Genomic DNA, 21,253 nt, shown 5'->3' on the forward strand with positions numbered 1-21,253 from the left:
ATATGTCGCATGTAGTCCTTAGCGTGGACTGTTTTAACAGTTTAAACATACCAATTTTAAGTATTTTTTCTTAAGTCATAACAATAAGCAAGCTTTTAGACCGTACCTGATATCAAATATTATATTTAATGTACAGATGAGATGTTTAACCGACTGTTTAAAATGTATTCAAAAGTTAATTGTGTCTGTTACTCTGTAACAGTAGCTTTCATGCCAGCATATTCATATCTTATAAATCCCCAAACCATTTTTTGACATTGTATTGAAAATTGTATTTTTGACTGCATATATGTTTAAAAATTATGTCAAGTTGTTTTTATTGTCTTTTGTAGTTTTTACCTTTTGACATCAAATTCCGATGTGTTTGGGGAAATTTGTGCTTTTTTCACTGCATGTTGGATTCAACCGGTTGAACCAACTGTCACTCCCTGGACTGGACTAGTTTGATGTGTTTGAGCATTTGATTTTGCCATTTGATTAAGGACTTTTCTGTTTTTAGTATTATTGTGATTTTACTTTTAGTACCTGTTAACTACAAAAATAATGTTTACCTGAAACTACCTTTTTCTGGATAATAAGTGTTTTGTTTTAAAAACAAAAACAAGAACAAAAAACCCAACATCTTTCAGATTATTTTGTTTGCATTCTAGGAATAGATATTTTATGATATGTAGGCATAGCAGGAAGCACCATCACTTTATACTACCTGTCAGAAATGTCATATATTCACCATTACCTAGCATGACTGGTAGTTCAGATGCTGCTGAACATAAAGTTTGTTTGGTTATTTAAAAAAAAAGTGTAAACACAAAACATGTCATAAAGAGTCCTAAAGATGTAAATAATATTTACTTTTTCAAAGATTTTCCTAGTTCTGTTGACAGTTGCATAGCATTATTAGACCTGTGCTCTCTCTGAACTTTCTTTGACTGTCGTAAATGGAATTGTGTTCTAATACAAGAATAAAGAAAGTGATATAAGTGAAACATATTTCTCTCGCAGATAAATCATCAGTCAGCAAAATTGATGATAAAAAAAATCTCGGTTTGTTTGTTGTTCCTTAATATTACTATAATCTTGTATATATGAATGCAATAATAATCAAACAAATAGAAACAGACAATAGACAATCCCAAAAATCCTGGTATCCTGTTTTCAAAACGTGCATGTATGTATTTTGCCATTATTTTCTCTAGAAAAAAAAGGTAGTAAAATACCAAAAACAAAAAATGGGATACACGAAAAAATAAACAAGTTCACAAAACACTACAAAGAAACTTTATACTAAGCAAAGAATACCTCACCAAAACTGGGGACATGGTGAGGTCAATTGTTGAAGAATGATAAGTTAATCACTTCTACTGTTATTCGTCGTGTTGCTCATGGTAAGTGCTAATTCAGTGATGGGTTTATTCGGTGATGTCATAGTATAAACAAAGAACAGGATTGTAGTTTCGGCAATTGGAACATACCCATGGTAATCTGTGACACATATAGCACATATGAAATAATTATATGCAATAAACGTTTTTATATCCTACATTTTGTAATCATTCGTGTAGACAAAAAAAATATTTCTCAGAACATAACAGATATCCGATGTTTTACTTAATAATATTTACTCTGATATTGTGCCGGTTGGTCCCTTTTTGATAGTAAAAAGATCACGAATAAAGTCATTTGTACTGTCCTTCATACAGTCAAACAAATCGTCGTTCAGAGTGTCCTTGTTCTTATCCAGAAATCCATGGCAGTCGTACCATACCTAAAAAGTAACAGCTCGAATGTGTAGTTTTGATATATTTTGTTATTAAAAGATATAAGAAGGCCTATTTCTGACAACGTGAGACATCGAATTTAACTCTTATTTAATGCATGAATAGTTTAAACTATGAATATGACAGTTTTAATTATTTCAAACCATAGCAGTCGAGTTTGTTTACACTAGACATTATTTCGCTATAGAGTCAAATTAAGTGTTCATTCTTTCAAATTTGTGGTAAATAAATTTGCATAAATGATGTACCTTTCCGGCAAAATGGAATACTCCAAATTCTGGATCGTCACTTCGTTTTTTTACAATTATGTCTGATTTAGCATGGTTTGCTGTAACCTTTCTCACAAAACTTTCATCTGAGCCTTGCTTGAACTGAGTTTCTTCATTCAATAGATTAAGAATCCCAATTTGTTTCTAAATAAATAAATAAATAGTGGAGGAAAAGTCACACATTGTATTCTATTAAAACTCATACTTTCAAACATTCGTGCAATTAAAATATTTATATTGTAAAATTTCAAATTTTTAATGTCATTATCAATAGCTACATGTTTCCGAAGCAACAACAGGAGTTATATTGAAGAAAAGGAGAATAAAAAACTATGCAAAGCTAATAATGTGGGTTTTTTCCCTGATACCATATCGACATTGTATGAGCAATGCCTTGGAATAATTTATTTGAAACATAATTTAAGAAGGAGGATATCGAAAAGACTTTGCAACAGACACAGCCTCTTAATGTACAATACCTTAATGAATGTATCGATAATGCCTTCATTGTTTTTGAAATCTATATCGTCACATGGAATGCCTTCGTCTCGGAATAACGCTTTTTCTTTCGTAAACACATGGTCGTTCATAAAATTTTGAAGACGCTCATTAACGAAATTGATGCACAACTGTTCAAAACTGTTGACGTGAAGATTCTCAAACCCAGCAATATCGAGAATCCCTATAGATGCAGTAACCCTCTTCCTGTAAAATTGATATACAAAACTAATAAATGAATATTTGTAACAGTAGTATACCGCTGTCCAATATTCATACTACAGTTAAGCAAAAACAAATCCGGGTAACAAACTAAAATCGAGGGGAACACATCAACAATAAGAGAAAAACAAAGTAACAACAGGAAGACTGAAGTCCAACAAAAAACAAACGCCAACATACATAGAAACGGACTGTAGATAACAACTACCATTTAACTGGCTGGGTACAGAATAATTTAAGAAAAAAATGTAAGAAGATCTTGGTTTTATGGCTAGACAAATCTGTCGCTTATATGGCAATGTTAAAAATACCACTTAAAGTCTTAAAAAGAAGCAGACCTTACAGTATCTGTACTTTCTACATTTGAAAATGCCTGTACCGAGTCAGGAATATGACATTTCTTGTCCATTCGTTTTTGATGTGTTTTTTTATTTGAATTTGCCATGTGATTATGACTTTCCGAATTGATTTTCCTCTGGGTTCGGTATTTTTGTGATTTTACTTTTTATTTGAAAATAAATTAAATAGATCAACAGAAGTGTAATTATTCTGATAGTATGAACACATCATCTATTTAATTATATTAGAATACGGAATTTAACACACTTTTTCAACTAATCTAGAGGTGTTTACTGAAGGTAGCCAAAATTTAAAATACGAGGGAAACTGTGAAGTCTGTATACAGGACACAATACCTCAGTTTGTTTTACCTTTGTTTTGTGGGGTTCAAATCCTCATTGATCCGTCTAATCACCCATCCAAACATTCGCTCATAGATAGCTTTAGCCAAAGCATCACAACTATCTCGTGCCTGTTCAATATTTTTCAAACAGTAAATCTGCTCACCTGAAAAAGCAATAAATCAATACGCACCAATGCTTAACAAATGGTAAAACCAAACAACAAATAATAATCACAATCACGTGGTTTTCTTTATCTTTTTAAATTATTATTATGTATTACAAATCACTACAATGGTATACCGTTTGTGGAAAAATAATATTCGATGTCCCGTCACTGTCTTTTAATCATCTGGAGTAATGATTTAACTACAAAGCATTACAAGAAAAATTAAATATAGCATCATACCAAAGCCGATTTTGAACTGAACTTTTGCGTAAGCGTTAACAACTCATAGAGTTGATTGTGCTGGAAGAAATTAGCAATTTTTGTTAACTTTTCCAATGACTTTGCGTCAAGTAATACATATCTTATTGAAACAAATGCTTACCTCCTATACCTACAAAGTCAATCATTCAATGAAGTCAATATAAAATTACAAGAAGGTTAAGGTATAACAAAAAATAAAATCAAATGTAATTATAAAGACAAACATAAATACATCCACACTCAAGTGTATACTTAAAAGTATCTCAATTATTTCCTTAAAATAGCTTCGAAAGATTTGCATGGCTTATGCACATTTGCATTTGTTTTTAATCGAATGTTATGTTACATACCTGCAATAATATAATATACTATAAAAGAATATAAAACCGACTGCATATTCATGAAATTATTTGGAACCTATGCGAAATACTTTTGATATAAACTTATAAAGTTTTGTATTTGCATTAATGTAAAAGGTCTTATTTAAAAATAACTAGTTGGTGCGTTAACGGCCTTGTTCAATTCAATGACAACGTTAAATAATGTTCTAGGTCTGTCATCTTCGTCGCATGAGCGGATTGAAACTTTTGGACAGTGTAAAACAATGTGAGCGACATCTGATGCCACACGTTTTATTGACAATTAATTGCGCGCATCAACAATGTCTTTAAATTGTTTAGATTTTAGAGTTATTAGTGGTCTTATGTATAATCGTCTGGTCAAATTATCAACTGTTTATCTCTTGTCTTAACATTATATTTATGCTACCACTATAACATACCTCCATATTCTGTCTTGGATTTGATAAGTGCTAAACAAAGTTCTACTGGATCTACATTCAGTAGCTGTGCAGCTTTCATTATACAATAAATATAAGATAAATTCAGTTAATTCCCAATAATGTTGAAATATTTCGATAGTTTTCTGATAATGCAATCAATCCAATGTTAGAAAAGTAAGCAACGATATTTTTAATCAGATATAAATAAGTTATATCCAGGTCTTCAAGCTCTGATACAAAGTGCCTGGTCTAGGTTATATAGGCCTTCCTATGTTCTCATATCGGTAGTTCTATTTAAGAGAAGATCCCATACATCATTGGCGTAAGCATAGCAGAAAAACATGACCCTGTGCAATGCTTACAGTCAATTCATTGATATAGATATGAGTTTCAAGTACATGTATGTTGAAGCTTTTATCATAAAATAAATTATTCAAATTTACTAGTGTATTTTGGTCGGGAAAAGTGTTGTGTCACTAATAAATCAAATACGAAATAAGTGTATAGCGCTGTATTTTTTTATGTTGGAAATTTTTCTAAAGTGTCTTTATCGTTTAACAATACAATCCATATTTTCCTTGAAATTTTATGTAAAACAGGAACTACCTTGATCAACCTGGTCAGTGTTCACTATTTCTAGTGGCTCATTTACTTTTCTCGCCTCTCGAAACTTTACTTCAGTCAAATGGATAATCGCACCTAACATGGAATGCAAAATAATCATGTCCTGAAAATATATTATGATAAACATGTAACAGATTGTCTTCCATAATTAATAAATGTTTTATTATCTTATCCTCAGCAAATATTCCCTACAATGTACAATATACTTGATGTTGCATGGTTATCCATTCTTGAAACTTCCTAAATCTAATGGTAAATACAAACATACTTAGTGTTTTTGAAATGAAGTTTGGTTCCCTGAATATAGCACTTAATATTTTATCATTGCGTTCCTGGAGAATAACATATGTGCTTAATTTCAGAGATGAGTTTAAAAGTCGGTACACAAACCCAAAATTTAATTCTAGCAAGAAATGAATGACAGGAAATTTCTAGATTATTCATTCAGCACCTTTTCAATTGTATGGTTCTAAATTTTAAGATAAGATATATGAGTGAATGGATGGACGGATGGATCTTCAGACCAAACTTCTGATTCAGAACATTAAACATATTATGTCTTTTATAGAAAACAAGGTATTTGATATTCCTTCAGTATATGTACAGCAAAAAACACAAAAGCAAAGGAATTGCGCTTTTATTGCTTTTCTTCGACTTAATGTGACCATGCTTCTTACTAATTCAAAATTATATATATATAAAATTATTATTATGTCCCAGGAATAGATTACCTTAGCCGCATTTGGCACAACTTTTTGGAATTTTGGATCCTCTATGCTCTTCAACTTTGTATTGTTTGGCTTTATAACTATTTTGATATGAGCGTCACTGATGAGTCTTATGTAGACGAAACGCGCGTCCGGCGTACTAAATTATAATCCTGGTACTTTTGATAACCATTATTAATTTTACATCAATATAATTTGACAGAAAAGACATTTGCTTATTTAATTTTTATGTGTAAACATTCTTGGAATACAATTTGTCAAAGAAGCATTTTGATGTCGTGTTCTAAATTTAACCTTATATTTGCATTGGTATTATTTGGGTCTTAAATCGAGGGAAAAGAAATCTAAATGTTCAGATTTAGATAAATGACCTGTTTTGAGCTACTGTGATATGAAAAGAAAAAAAAGTGTTATAGGCCAATATATTTTGCCCTGTATCATTAAGGAAAACAACAAAGAGGCCAAACATTTGACAAAAATTCCAAATTTTAACCTAAGTAAAACCATTATTCATGGTTTTTGTAGCAATCATGTGGTCAACAATAAGTAGGTTAACTAATTACAAAGCCTCAACGGAATTATTTTAATAATATGACAAAAGTAAAACAACTAAGTGAATATTGTCATTCAAAATAAAGAAAATGTCATTAAATACAAACATCTTCATCAAAGCCTATCCTTTTCAATGCATCCATTTGTTGTGTGTATATTTCTCTGTATTTTGTCTTTCCATCTAACAAGTTAAGACACCCACTCTTCATGATCCTAAAAAACACATAATATTCCTATACTTTGAACATTTATTTTTAAAATCAAATGATTAGCATTGCAGTCAAAACAATGAATGCAAACTCTTTAAAGTAAAAAAAACACCTTTCAGTGTAAAACATGTTACTATATTTCCCGCTCTCAAAAACGTTTGTTATTATATGTAGATTTTGATTTATCTTACATAATAAAGTGCAATAACAAGTAACAGATAGTGGTTTTATTCCGTTACAACAGTTTTCAGTCGGACGAAATTACAACCCTTTACTGTAAATTATTTATGGTTCAGATTACTATTTTGGTTTTTTTTCCGTTGCCTTAAAATTCTTTATTTTTTCAAATACTCGTGTGTCTGGACAACTTTAAATAACTAAAAGGTTTGCTTGTTTTACAAGGTTTTTCATTATACGTTTATTCTTAACATGATATAAAAGGTTTAAAAAATTAAGAAATACATCCCTTTCTTGATTGCACTTACATATGATTTATAGATATAAAAGGTATGGTATGAGTGCCAATGCGACAACTCTACATCCAAGTAATAATTTATAAAAGTAAACCATTATAGGTCAATGTACGGCCATCAACACGGAGCATTGGTTCACAACGAACCGGTGCATTACCTTTGCGCGCATTACCATTACATTTGCGCGCAAAAATCATTACGTTTTCGCGCAGCTTTTGATTACAATTGCGCGCATTTTTTGACAGGTAAACTCAAGTAAAATACAGGTATTAATACTTATAGGTTTCATAACGAGTGAGAATTAGATATCGATTGATATTAACTCGAGTTATTTAATTTCAATAATAATAAACGAGCCTATGGCGAGTTTATTATTATTGAAATCAAATAACGAGAGTTGATATCAAGCGATATATAATTCTCACAAGTTGTTAAACCTATTTCTCTTATGGCAAAAAGTTGTATGTGCGTGGCCTATTTGTTGCGAGTTGTGTTGCTACGGCCGTTTTTCTTTGCAACGCGTACTGATCTTTCTTTTTATCAAATTTTATTACATTCTGAAGCGGCAGAGAAGCCAGAAAATGCCCGGTGTTTATGTATGACACCGGAAGCATACCTATGACGCCAGGTAGTGTAGGGACCAAAGAAGATAACATCTTTTCGCGGAATTTTCTTTAATGAAGATTTTACACTGAAATTGTGATTGAAATTTAATTATGAACTTGTTTTGCATTAGAATAGAGATCACTGTATTGTATTTGAAGCGTTGCGGACGTCTATCGGTAGTTTTACTGTCGCATACAGAGGGAAATTGAAATTGCGGGAAGTTGTGCCAGTTATAATGCCCTTTGCTCCGTTACATAACCGTACACAGGTTCCTTTCTTTATTTCTTCGTCCATGATAAGATTTATATTAGATAAATGCAGACGATAGAACAGACGAAAATCGCGAAAACCGGAAGTAAACAATCAGTTGTCAAAAAAAAAAGTAGTCCCGTCATGACCTTTTCCAGTGAATAATGACCTGATCAACGGCCAATGAAAATATTGGAAATTTACGAGATAAGCCAATAAAATTAACGTATTTTTGATATCACTTTTTCATATCACACTCCGTACGGTGTGATACGAAAAATATCTATTCACGTGGGAGTCAGATAACAGGCCCCAACCATAAGAGAATTATTTATTTATAACTTGTTCAATTATTTACAAGAATAAGTATTCATTCCGTTAGTCTTAGTCCCCTGCTCACCAACGATGAGGTGTTAGTGGGATTTCGAGCAAGATAAGTCCGCTGTATTATGCACAAGCACTAAATTCTAGAAATGTATACAGATGAAAATGTTAAAATATTAAAACATAGCTAATCTTTAATAAAGGTACAAGTATTGATAAATTCATTACTTTACACGTCGGTGCGTGCCGAAACACTATGTTTGTACCTTGGTGTAACTTTACAAACTAATTTAAATTATTTACTAATTTTAATAACGAACACTATTTTTTGAAACACTTTTCATCCTAAAATATTCACAATGAAGTTACATGTATGCCTTAAGCTATACTACGGAGTTTATAATGATCACTTTATAATTGGTTTTAGAATTCAATATGAACAATATATAATTTGAATTTAGAAATATTTTCAAAATTAATAATTGATAGTCATATTTATTATGAAAATAAAAATAATATATAGTCAATTACAAATTGATTTAATCTTTATTTATATTTTTACCTGTAAAATGAATGTGCGCAAATGTAATCGAAAGTTGCGCGCAAACGTAAAACATTTTAATCCCCAAATGCGCGCAAACGTAGTGCGCCCCAACGAACAGCAAGCTATAAAGGGCCCCACAAATTACTGGTGTGAAACCATTCAAACGGGAATACCTACGATCTAATCTATATAAAAACGAGAAACGAGAAACTTTTATGAACTACATAAGAAAGGACAACTACTGTTTGACTACGTTTAATGAGTAACAGTTTTATCAATTATGCTGTTATTAAGTATTGATTCGGTCGGGTAGGAATGTTATACCTACATATCGCCGCTTGTCTTCTAAAATTTCGTATATGACTTTTTTGGCTAAAAATACTTTTTGACACCAATGGTCTGGGCGGGAGGAAATCTTTGGTATTACAAAATAGCATACAGTTAGACCAATCAGAATGTGTGAAATAAGACATATTACAAAATTGCCAATGTCAGTTGTTTGTAAAGTATGCTTCCAAAATGTTGTATGAGAATTTGAAAATCGTTGTAGAATGGCTTTGGGGAAAGAATAATTGTACATTTCTTTTATTTCTGTGAAAAAATTTAAGTTCTTGGATAATCCAGAAATGTCAAAGTTTTTATTTCACTGCTATTTACAAAAATGTTCAAGTTCACATACGACATTTTGGAAGCATGCATTTTGCCAAAATTATCAAAGCCTGTTTGTGAGATATTTTTTTCTTGAAAAATTGGTAATTTACAACATTTTAGAAGCCCAGCGACGATATCTATTTCTTCTTATTTATGGGTTTTCTATTTACTGTTTTACTAGATCATGTGACTATACAGACCTATAATTTTTGCCTTCCGACAAATTAAGGTCGATCAGTTGTTGTTTACTGGTTCCCGCGAACAAGGAGTAGAAAATGTGAAAATTTCCCTCATCTTTATTGGAGGTAACAACTCTCGACTTTTCTAACATGTAGTCACGAATTGCAGCTGAAAACAAATATATAATATAAAGTTTTACAATAGTATTGTAACGAAAAGTGTAAGGTTTAGCAGTTATAAAAAAAAATTAAATGGTATTCAAGCTGAAAAGCGAGATATGATATAAAGTGTTATCAATGGGGGTGTAACAAAACCCCAATATATGATGCAAAGTTTATATAAAACGAAGGTATTGCATAATGCATTGTTAAAATGTGTATGGAAAATGTGTTGGGTTTTTTCTCATTATTTACCCCAAAAAAAATGGTTTTATCGTAAGGAGAATATATTTTGTATACTGTGGTTGTGATAAAAGAAAGGGTGAAAGATACCAAAGGAGCACCCAAACATTATTATAATGCCCGCGTTTTAGTAAATCTTAAAGATGTAAATAGCAACGTACAAAGTGATAACTTGAAGACGTATTAAAGACTTCTTTATCATTATTTTACTGTTTGACTTTTTTTTTATCTTTCTTTACATATCTCTGTTTCTTTGTGCAGCTTTTTTTATAATTTTGTTTCACATCCCTCATTTTTTAATTGATTTTAATTTCACCTTTCTTTAATTTCATACATGTTGTGTTCATCGCCTCGCGACACCCTTTTTTCTGATCGGGCGTTTATTTCAAACGATCAATAAATAGTATATTTGCTATTGTTACAGTGCCGTTTTATTCAAGCGAAATTTATATTACAAATCATGTTAAAATACAAGGGAAACAATGAGTAAATTTGCGGTGAATAGACATCACATAAAAACCAATAACATGCAACTGAATATTTGATAATTTATAACTATGTTGAAGATTTTTATTCTGCAAACCAGTTTTAAAAGTTCAGGGTTGTTAATCGTTAAAATTGCCAGGTTTGTTCCCCATTCATTCCGTTTATCGATATACAATGTAGTTTTATTTTATTTTATGGCCTTCCCCCTTTTTAGCCTAAAGGGCCAAGTGAGCTTTTTCCATCACTTTGCGTCCGTCGTCCGTCGTCCGTCGTCGTCTGTCGTCCGTCGTCGTTTACTTTTACAAAAATCTTCTCCTCTGAAACTACTGGGCCAAATTAAACCAAATTGGCAACAATTATCATTGGGGTATCTAGTTTAAAAGATGTGTCCGGCGACCTGGCCAACCAACCAAGATGGCCGCCATGGCTAAAAATAGAACATAGGGGTAAAATGCAGTTTTTGGCTTATAACTAAAAAACCAAAGCATTTAGAGCAAATCTGACATGGGTTAAATTGTTTACCAGGTCAAAATCTATCTGCCCTGAAATTTTCAGATGAATCGGACAACCTGTTGTTGGGTTGCTGCCCCTAAATTAGTAATTTTAAGGAAATTTTACTGTTTTGGGTTATTATCTTGAATACTATTATAGATAGAGATAAACTGTATACAGCAATAATGTTCAGCAAAGTAAGATGTACAAATAAGTCAACATGACTGAAATGGTCAGTTGATCCCTTTATCAGTTATTGCCCTTATAATAGTCAATTTTTTAACCATTTTTCGTAAATCTTAGTAATCTTTTACAAAAATCTTCTCCTCTGAAACTACTGGGCCACATTCATCCAAACTTGGCCACAATTATCTTTGTGGTATCTAGTTTGAAAAATATGTCCCGTGACCCAGCCATCTAACCAAGATGGCCGCCACGGCTAAAAATAGAACATAGGGGTAAAATGCAGTTTTTGGCTTATAACTTAAAAACCAAAGCATTTAGAGCAAATCTGACATGGGTAAAATTGTTTACCAGGTCAAAATCTATCTGCCCTGAAATTTTCAGATGAATCGGACAACCTGTTGTTGGGTTGCTGCCCCTAAATTAGTAATTTTAAGGAAATTTTACTGTTTTGGGTTATTATCTTGAATACTATTATAGATAGAGATAAACTGTATACAGCAATAATGTTCAGCAAAGTAAGATGTACAAATAAGTCAACATGACTGAAATGGTCAGTTGATCCCTTTAGCAGTTATTGCCCTTATAATAGTCAATTTTTAACCATTTTTCGTAAATCTTAGTAATCTTTTACAAAAATCTTCTCCTCTGAAACTACTGGGCCACATTCATCCAAACTTGGCCACAATTATCTTTGTGGTATCTAGTTTGAAAAATGTGTCCCGTGACCCAGCCATCTAACCAAGATGGCCGCCACGGCTAAAAATAGAACATAGGGGTAAAATGCAGTTTTTGGCTTATAACTTAAAAACCAAAGCATTTAGAACAAATCTGACATGGGTAAAATTGTTTATCAGGTCAACATCTATTTGCCCTGAAATTTTCAGATGAATCGGAAAACCCTTTGTTGGGTTGCTGCCCCTGAATTGGTAATTTTAAGGAAATTTTGCTGTTTTTGGTTATTATCTTGAATATTATTATAGATAAAGATAAACTGTAAACAGCAATAATGTTCAGCATAGTAAGATTTACAAATAAGTCAACATGAACGAAATGGTCAATCGACCACCTAAGGAGTTATTGTCCTTAATAGTCAATTTTTAACAATTTTTATAAAATTTGTAAATTTTTATTAAAATTTTCCACTGAAACTACTAGGCCAAGTTCATTGTAGATAGAGATAATTGTAAGCTGCAAGAATGTTCAGTAAAGTAAGATGTACAAACACATTACCATCATCAAAACACAGTTTTGTCATGAATTCTACTGTTTCCTTTGTTTAATATTCACATAGACCAAGGTGAGCGACACAGGCTCTTTAGAGCCTCTAGTTTAATATACCTTGGAGTTTGGTAAAAAAAATGTATAATCTTTACAATGCACATGTTGAGTGAAAAAATGAACTATGCACATTATATGAGAAGGGACACTCCTAAAGCTGAAACAATAAATGTCGATATTTTTTAATAATCATAAATCCTTTTCGCACTTTTTATTAATCCTGTTACCCATTGAAGTAGTTAACATGAATTGCTATAAATACCTCCGAGAACCTGTCCACTCTCGTCAAAGCTGAGTTCTAAAAATTTAGCGAATCGACTGGAATTATCGTTCATTATTGTCTGGGCATTTCCAAAGGCCTCTAAAAGAGGATTAACCTGAAACAAAAATATTCTTTACAAAAATGTCAAAATATCATACGAAAATGACAGAGAGCAATATACTAGTAGAAACTCTTAAGGACGCCAATAACTTGATAACTTTAAACCTTTTTTTAATGCAGCATTTTTCTTTAGAAATTATTCTCAACAAAAGGGATTCGGCATTACAAACATTTTACCTGTACAATTTTGTTGTGCAAGTCGTCGCTTCCATTAGGGCACATGTAAACCAAGTGCTTGACCATAAGTTTTGTACTTTCTGTTTTTCCGGCTCCGGATTCTCCACTGACAAGTATGACTTGATCAGTCTTTGCTTCTCGTATTCTTTGGTATGCACGAGCCGCAACATTGAACACATGCGGTGGTATCTTTGCTTCAAATCTTTTCCAATCGTATTTTCCATGATTCTTAAATATATAAATACAACATTTTATATTTTTTACAAATTGTGACTTTGATCAAATGTCTCAATGACACTCATACAACATCTTATATTTATATATTTTAACATCGTCAGATGGGTTTTAAACTTAAATCTTATAAAGTGTACTGCAGAACCAAAGTACAATCAACATTAAATATCAAATAGAACAAACTATTTCAATGAAAACAAAATCCTTCATTGGTATAAACTGTCTTATGTAAATGAACTTGATGAATATGTAGAGATAAAATTGAGAATGGAAATGGGGAATGTGTCAAAGAGACAACAACCCGATCAAATGAAAAACAACAGCAGAGGGTCACCAACAGGTCTTTACAAATATATTCCAAAATTCTTTATATATTGAGACACTTTTTAAAATTCACCAAATATTTCTCAAGAAAAACTGCATTCATCAGGCGTGCAGTTCTTTTTGGTTAACTTCGGGGGCAAATTAAAATGCGTAATATTTTTTTATCAAACAAGATTATTTTGGTGCTCATAATAGTATATGTTTCAAGATTTATTCTTAAGACTATAAGTGCAGTTTATTCAAAATAATGTTACAATTGTTTCCAAATTTTCCCTCTCTAGTTTAATTGTGGTTGTACAGCTTTCAAACTATTCAAGTACTTGTATTTCAGTGGCCTTTATTATTGTGAGTATTATCGTTTCAAATTGTCATTTTCATTTACTTATACATTTTGTGTATAAAAGAATTCAATGACTGACAATGAGACAACTATTTACAAGAAACCATTGGACGTCAATGTACGAGTTTCATAAATGACCAAAACCCATTCAACATTAAACTACAAAAAATCTTGCATGACAAAATGTGACAAAACTAGAAAACCAAGGGTCTGATTAAAGTTTAAACGAATGTGCGAAAATAAATATGACAGACTGCATCCAAAACAAATCACTGAGCTTCAGAATTTAAAACAGCTTAGTGTAAAATGTAACGGAGTAAAACATATACATCAAGTTAAATATGATTAATGAAATCAAATCTTGAATTTTTACATTTCAAATTTATGTTCTTCCCTCTACGACATTTCAATACAGGATGGTGAGACGACAAAGACAACACTTCCACCTAATTGCCAAACGGCTTAGATAAGTCAATCAACAAGTGTTATTGGAATAGCGAGTTATTAATCATCAAACGCTGGTGTCCATCGTCGTTTTAGAGAATGAAGATACCTGAATGTAATGTAATAATTTTTCTTTTATTGAATATATATGTGCTTATTCAATTTTAAGCTATTTTATATTAATATATAATGTACTTTATTTTGCTTGTATCTTTTTCATTTTTGTATTAATATTTTTTTGAGAATTCAGGGAAGATTTATATGATATTGTTAAATAAAGAATTTCATTTTTTTTCTTATATATGTCAGTTGAATTGAAATATATATGTGATGCAGTACATTTAGTAAAGTAGCTTTGATATTATATATCTATGCAGTTCAAAATCACAATTTAACACAAATGTGTTTGTCATCTACGTCATTATTGTATAATACTCACTTCATCATCAAATATTGGCAACGTCTTGTATGGGTTTACAGCCAACAAAATCTCACAACAATTTGTCTGAAATGTAAAAGGAATAAGATACTGGTATAAAATTCAGTCTTAGGTTTCATAGTTAGATTGTTTTAAATTATGTCAAACATCGACATGTCAGAAAGTTTACGATATAAAGTTATGTAAATCATTAGTCACTCAGAAATCGTTTTTGTTTTATAGTTAAGCTACTTACATACATGTTGTGCTTGCCTTTCGGTTTGATAAAAATTCATCAAAAAATAAAAAACTATTAATGTTGATAACTTATGGTCAAATTTTTAAAAAGTTATGTTGATGAGGTAATTGATAGGGATGTGTGAATACATTCATCAAAGAAACCAGGATTGAAAATTGGTATTTGCGCCAGACGCTCGTTTTGTCTACAAAACACTCATCAGTAACGCTTGAATTAAAAAAAAAGTTAAAAAGGCCAAGTTAAAGAGCACATTGAAGACCAGAAATTCCTAAATGATTTTTTCTTCAATAAGGTTTAAGAATATAAAGTTCGTTAACTAAGTATGACGGACTGATTTCTTCTCTATTGTTTTGCTGATAATGGGTTGATAAAATATATTTTTTATATTGGACAGTTGATGTAAATTTTTTTCTAATACAGAAAATTAAAACTAAATTCCACGTCACCTAAAAGTTCTCAACCGTCCATTCTCTCTCTTTTGAATGAATGCTCGAATCTGTAAACTATGAAGAAAATCAAGCTCTTTCTAATAAGATCATTCAAGCCTCTGTGGTAACGTTATATACTATTTCTACGTCATACATTTTAAATAATGCTACATAATTTTCTTGTTAGACAAAATAGTAAATACACAATAAACTCTTTAATATGTGCATGAATGAGGGATTGTACTAAAGTTAGAAAGGATTAGTATTGCATAGCCTGCTTTAAAAATGTTGTCTTACTTTAGTAATTATACATGATGTTTTTGAATCAGGCAAAATAGGAAGGTGTTAATGCGTTCCCATATATCATAGGATTCCCACACTTCATATTAGTTATAAACATAATCTATCCGTCTAAGTTGACCAGACCCCTTACTGAATAACACTAGATGGTAGCTAGGATCAACCAATCAGTCACATATTGCCATGTTATGGTCTTCCAATAGCCCATTTTCAACAACAACAAAAAAGAAGGAAAATCAAATAATTCCAACAAAACAAAATGTAAGACTCTAGACTGATCACACTCTACAAATATTGAGAGACAAAACAAGGCAGAAAAAAGACGAATATATAATTCAACTACATACAAGAAAATAAAGATTGAGAAACAAAACAAAACACCAAAAACCGAGGATTAATTTTCTTTACATCGATTAGTTTATACGGATAGATGGGTGAATTCCTGGTAATCATATATGAAAACTACAGGCAAAACTCTTGTAGTTGAGGTATTTTAAAGGTTTTGATACTTAGATATATCCCATATACAGCTACATTTGGAATTCGGATTGATTACATGTTTGCAAATAATGGGCCTTTTCTTTGTTTGATTTTAGTTGGGTTTTTTCTAGCAAAGTTTAAGCATTAATTGTGTTTAAACAACATCAATTGTGTTTGCTATAATCTATGGGTAGTCAAATAGTATCGTTATTATTTCAACTGTCACTGTCACTTTGTTCTGCTAAATTTCTGTCACCGCAATAGGTTTTCCCCTATTATCCTTTTTTTGCAACATGTCTTCAACCTGTTTTAATCGTTTTAATTTCATTCGTTTCGTTTGGATTTTTTTTTTACCACCTTTTGGTATACTTAAGAATAGGACCGAGGGATATATGTTCTCTCATCGTGATACTCTTAATTCTAAAAGCATTTTTTATTAATGAAGAATATATATTATAATAAGAAAGGGATAAGTTGCAAAAACCTGTTTCTTAATCCACTATAAATTAATATGTTTAGATTAAAACCTGACTATTAAAATTGCCAATGAAAATTCAGATGAGCAAGAAGTTTAAAGAATACTTTTATAATACTTCATATGTCAATGTACCCTATTCTGTTTGTGTGTTTGCATTATTAACCTATTTCCTTTCTTATATGCTCTACTTACCAATATTCTACTTGAATGCACATATACAGTAACACGATGAACGGAATGTGACATAGAACCTTACACAACGTATTAATGCATATATAAATTTCACGATTACTTTTTTATATTATTATAAACTTTAAAAAACGTGCAAATGTAATTTTAGTACAATCATTTAAGCATAAACAAATTCATTCATGTGAGAGCATCTTAACAATTTTGAAATTTGATGATGCATTGAACGAAGTTTAGATCGAATCAATGGCATTCATTGTTTACATGTAAATATTTTGCGTACCATTTATATTAATTGTCTATTATACTAAATATTTCATTAAATAAGATCCTTATCTCCAAACTTTCAATAACTCATCATTTCTTAATACAATCAATTCATTGTTTTTGGTAAGTTTTATGTTCCTTAGTCTTGAGTTTCAGTGAGTAGTTTTGTGGCTTGTTAGTGCTTTTTGTTCATTGTTGTATCTCTCTTTTTTCAACATATTGGTTTTCGCATCCTTGTTCCGAAAAATTCTAAAAGTAGCCTATGCAATAATACCTTTCTTTCAAAACTTCAATATAATTCCTTAGCAGCATAGACAGTTTTTATCTATTTTCCTACCCCCAAGAAATCCTTAATAATGTCTTTCATTATGTTTTATTATAACACAATTTCAAATGTAAATAACGTCACCGTAGGGGTTTTCATTCTTTGATTTTTGTATGATAATGTATTTGTTCTACGATATTAGTAATAATCTTATTTCTAATTTGCACCGTCTGAGATACAAATTTTTTATCAAAATGTGTTCTTCAAATCTTAAGAAATACATCTTACAACATACGAGGTTTTAAAAACAAATCGATACATTTGTAAAACTTGTAAAACGGGAATCGGGTGCGTTTCAAATTTCAAAAAACTATCCATCGAATGGAAAATAACGACTTTATGTCACTGTATGGACAATTAGTAAAACAAATTAGTGGCCTGATTTAAACTTGTTCATTCTCTTGTATTCTTTTTATTGTATATTTCTAGTTCTTTCCGTCGGGCTTTTTTGGCAATGGTGTTCCCTTGGATTTTTCTTTCTTTTTTTAATCATACTATTAAAACACTTTATTTGGAAATGCATTTAAGTGGCTAGAAATGAAAAAAACAAACAGACAAACAATAGTACACATAACCAACATAGAAAACCAAAGAATAAGCAACACGAAGTGTCTGATCATAAATTAAAAATTAAAAAAAAAATATGAGTTCAACTCCCTTAGCCCGAGTTTACCTTAAATGGGTTTGGCTAGTATATTTATATCTTTTTTGGTCATAAAGCTCTTCAAATGGTTCGATTTGGTTCGTTTACATCCTTGATTTTGAAGTATTCGACTTTAGGCGTTCCTGATAAAGTTAAATCCAGAACAGCGATTCGGACGCATAAAAATTTAAAGTGTTTCCCTTTTTTTTTTGTTACATAATACTGACAAATGTTCACTTGTTGGAAACATCCTGTAACATATATAGAAAACACCCTGTTACAAAAACTGTAAGCATTGATACTTATAACATATAAAATGATATAAGGGAAAAACCCATATTTTTTATTAAAATTTTTGTAATATAAACTTGCAACATAAACTGAAGAATATAAATATGAAAAAAAGTAAACAAACAACACCAGTAAGTATGATTGTCTATCACTGACCTCGTTTTGGGGGGTTTCATCATTCATATATATGAACGAGGCATGTATGTAAGAGTTAAAAACAATTTACTTTCTCAGACCTATGTTTCTGACCCATATATTCTGAATGCAAAAGTCTCACAGACACTTCTTTGGCAAGTACGTGTACCAAGTCAAAATATGGCATTTTTTTTTCTCATGTTCCATTTATTGATAGCCTCTGCCATTTGTTAGTCTTGAATGATTTTTTTTTATATATTTTTTGGAGTTTAGTATGACATCCATAATCAATGAACTAGTACACATTTTTGTTTAGGAGCCAGCTGAAGCGTGCCTCCGGGTTCAGGATTTTCTCGCTGTATTTAGGACTCAATGCAGCCTTAACTTCAGCGGTTTCCTGCTCTTTGGTCGGATTGTTGGCTCTTTGACACATTCCCTATTTTCATTCTCAATGTTATTTGTTTTTTTCAGTTTGTGTGTAATTCCTCTTTTTGAATCATACTTTGGAGTTCGGTATTATTTTACACTTGTTTATACTGCTAAAAAATAATAACGTTGGAAAAATGGGGAAAAGTACCAAATGAAACTTCAAACTCATTAGTCGAAAGTAAACTGACATCATCTTCAAGAATATACTCAATAAATTGAAAGAAACTAAAATGTCAAAACCCAGAACATGTTTTCAAGGTTACAGAGTTAACTATTTGGGAGATATTGTTTGTCATATTTATTTATCAATAAAATTATGAGAAAGATTTGGGTTTTGTTTTTAGTTGATTTTTTTTTTTGGGGGGGGGGGTGTGAAATCATCAAAATGATGATTTACATTAAGATTGCTTTTGTAAAAAACACTGTTTTTTGGAGTTTTGTTTGTTATCAGTTATTTTTATTTTCAATGGATTCGAAACTTTACAAAAAAGTTCCAATATTTTTTCAACACTGCCCTTAACGGTAATATAAATGCGTTAAATGTCATATTAGTTTTAAATATACATGGAATGTCATACAAGTGAGAGGTTTAGTTTGCTATATAACAATGCTTAATCCACAATTTTCTACATAATAAAATGCCTGTACCATGTCAGGAATATGACAGTTGTTGTCCATTCGTTTGATGTGTTTGAGTTTTTTATTTTGCCATTTGATAAGGAATTTTCCACGGAGTTTAGTATTTTGGGGATTTTATTTTTTGCTCCCTCACCATTCAAGTGTCTTTTACTTTTAAAAAAAAATCACAATATCTTTTTCGCGCATTTCGATCTCTAGAGTGAATTACATTTTGGATAAATCGGTCAAACCTCTTAATTATTTAAACAAAAAACAACGGCATTAAAAATTTTAAAAACTTTAAAAAGCATAACTGATAGAAAAGAAAACAATATAAGATTGTTCAAAATTGATAGAATCCACCTTTCATATACTGTCGGATTGATTATCTACAAGTTTTATAATGAATTTGTTTATTTTGTCATAGGTTTTCTTAATAACAATGAACGACAATAGTACTGTTAACAAACATTTTGACTCTGTCGTACAGAATTTTAAACCTGGTATATATGATGTTGTTTTTTTATAATGAGTATTTCGAATACAGTTTCAGTAAATTACTTAACTTTGCAAAACATTTTCTTGATACGATCATCAAATACTTACATAAATCTTATCTTTTGCATATCTTGATCTCAAAACTTCAAGAACAGAGTCTTCGTCGAAATTCTCAAGGCATGATAAATCGTCTCTTTTAACAGCCATATTAGCACACCTCTTCCAAATTAATTAAAATCTTATGTATCCATTATCAGTGAAATTAAGTCTACATTACATCATTTTTAAGATAGGACGTTTGACCGTTCTTGTGGAAGATGTAGAAGATATTTAAAAACTAATAATAGCATTCAGAATTAAATACTTTTAGATTCATTTCAAATCGCTGATCCATATATGACCCTGCATTTTGTTTTGTTACTTAATAACTCTTCATAGTCAAAAATAGGTGTTTTAAATTGCCGGTAAATTCCGATACAACACATTGTCGTTTTGTGATTGAAATTATGTCTATAAAAATCTTTACACCATCGGTTTCATTAACTCTAAGCATATAATTTTTACACGCGCTTGGTATATCATTTCTGTTACAAAATATTAGAAGTTATTATAAATTAAGGAATGTATCTCCCTCGTGCAAAGCTCTGATTCCTTTCACGTATTTAGCTATACTTTTTGGACCTTTTGGATTATAGCTCTTCATCTTTTATATACGCTTTGGATATCAAATGTTTTGGCCACGAGCATCACTGAAGAGACATGTATTGTCGAAATGCGCATATGGTGCAAGAAAATTGGTACCGTTAATTTTATTCATCCCTTTTGTGAAAACATTTTTCGTCCCGAATCAATCAAATAAACTCACAAGCACTTCTTCTATTGATGACTGATCTTTTGAAAAAATGTTCATACTTTTTGAATTTGATATCTGACAAGACAATTACTGGCTGAGG

At 31.0% G+C, this 21,253-nt stretch overlaps 1 protein-coding gene across 1 annotated transcript in view; it reads right to left on the reverse strand.

The window, feature by feature from the left end:
- LOC139512879 (chitin synthase-like) overlaps positions 1-20,632 on the reverse strand; it is a 56,585-nt gene extending 35,953 nt beyond the window's left edge. Inside the window, exons 1-13 of the mRNA XM_071300820.1 lie at positions 20,409-20,632; positions 14,982-15,047; positions 13,201-13,428; positions 12,904-13,018; positions 9,819-9,966; positions 6,670-6,775; positions 5,265-5,385; positions 4,659-4,730; positions 3,478-3,613; positions 2,527-2,752; positions 2,027-2,191; positions 1,623-1,765; positions 853-951 (exon numbers count right to left, since the gene is read on the reverse strand). Of these exons, the coding sequence (XP_071156921.1) occupies positions 853-951; positions 1,623-1,765; positions 2,027-2,191; positions 2,527-2,752; positions 3,478-3,613; positions 4,659-4,730; positions 5,265-5,385; positions 6,670-6,775; positions 9,819-9,966; positions 12,904-13,018; positions 13,201-13,428; positions 14,982-15,047; positions 20,409-20,507 (1,724 nt within the window). The 5' untranslated portion in view covers positions 20,508-20,632. The remainder of the gene's footprint in view (positions 1-852; positions 952-1,622; positions 1,766-2,026; positions 2,192-2,526; positions 2,753-3,477; positions 3,614-4,658; positions 4,731-5,264; positions 5,386-6,669; positions 6,776-9,818; positions 9,967-12,903; positions 13,019-13,200; positions 13,429-14,981; positions 15,048-20,408) is intronic.
- Between the last annotated feature and the right edge of the window lie 621 nt (positions 20,633-21,253).

Source organism: Mytilus edulis, chromosome 2 (assembly GCF_963676685.1).
Source record: "Mytilus edulis chromosome 2, xbMytEdul2.2, whole genome shotgun sequence".
In the NCBI taxonomy this organism is placed as follows: Eukaryota; Metazoa; Mollusca; class Bivalvia; order Mytilida; family Mytilidae; genus Mytilus; species Mytilus edulis.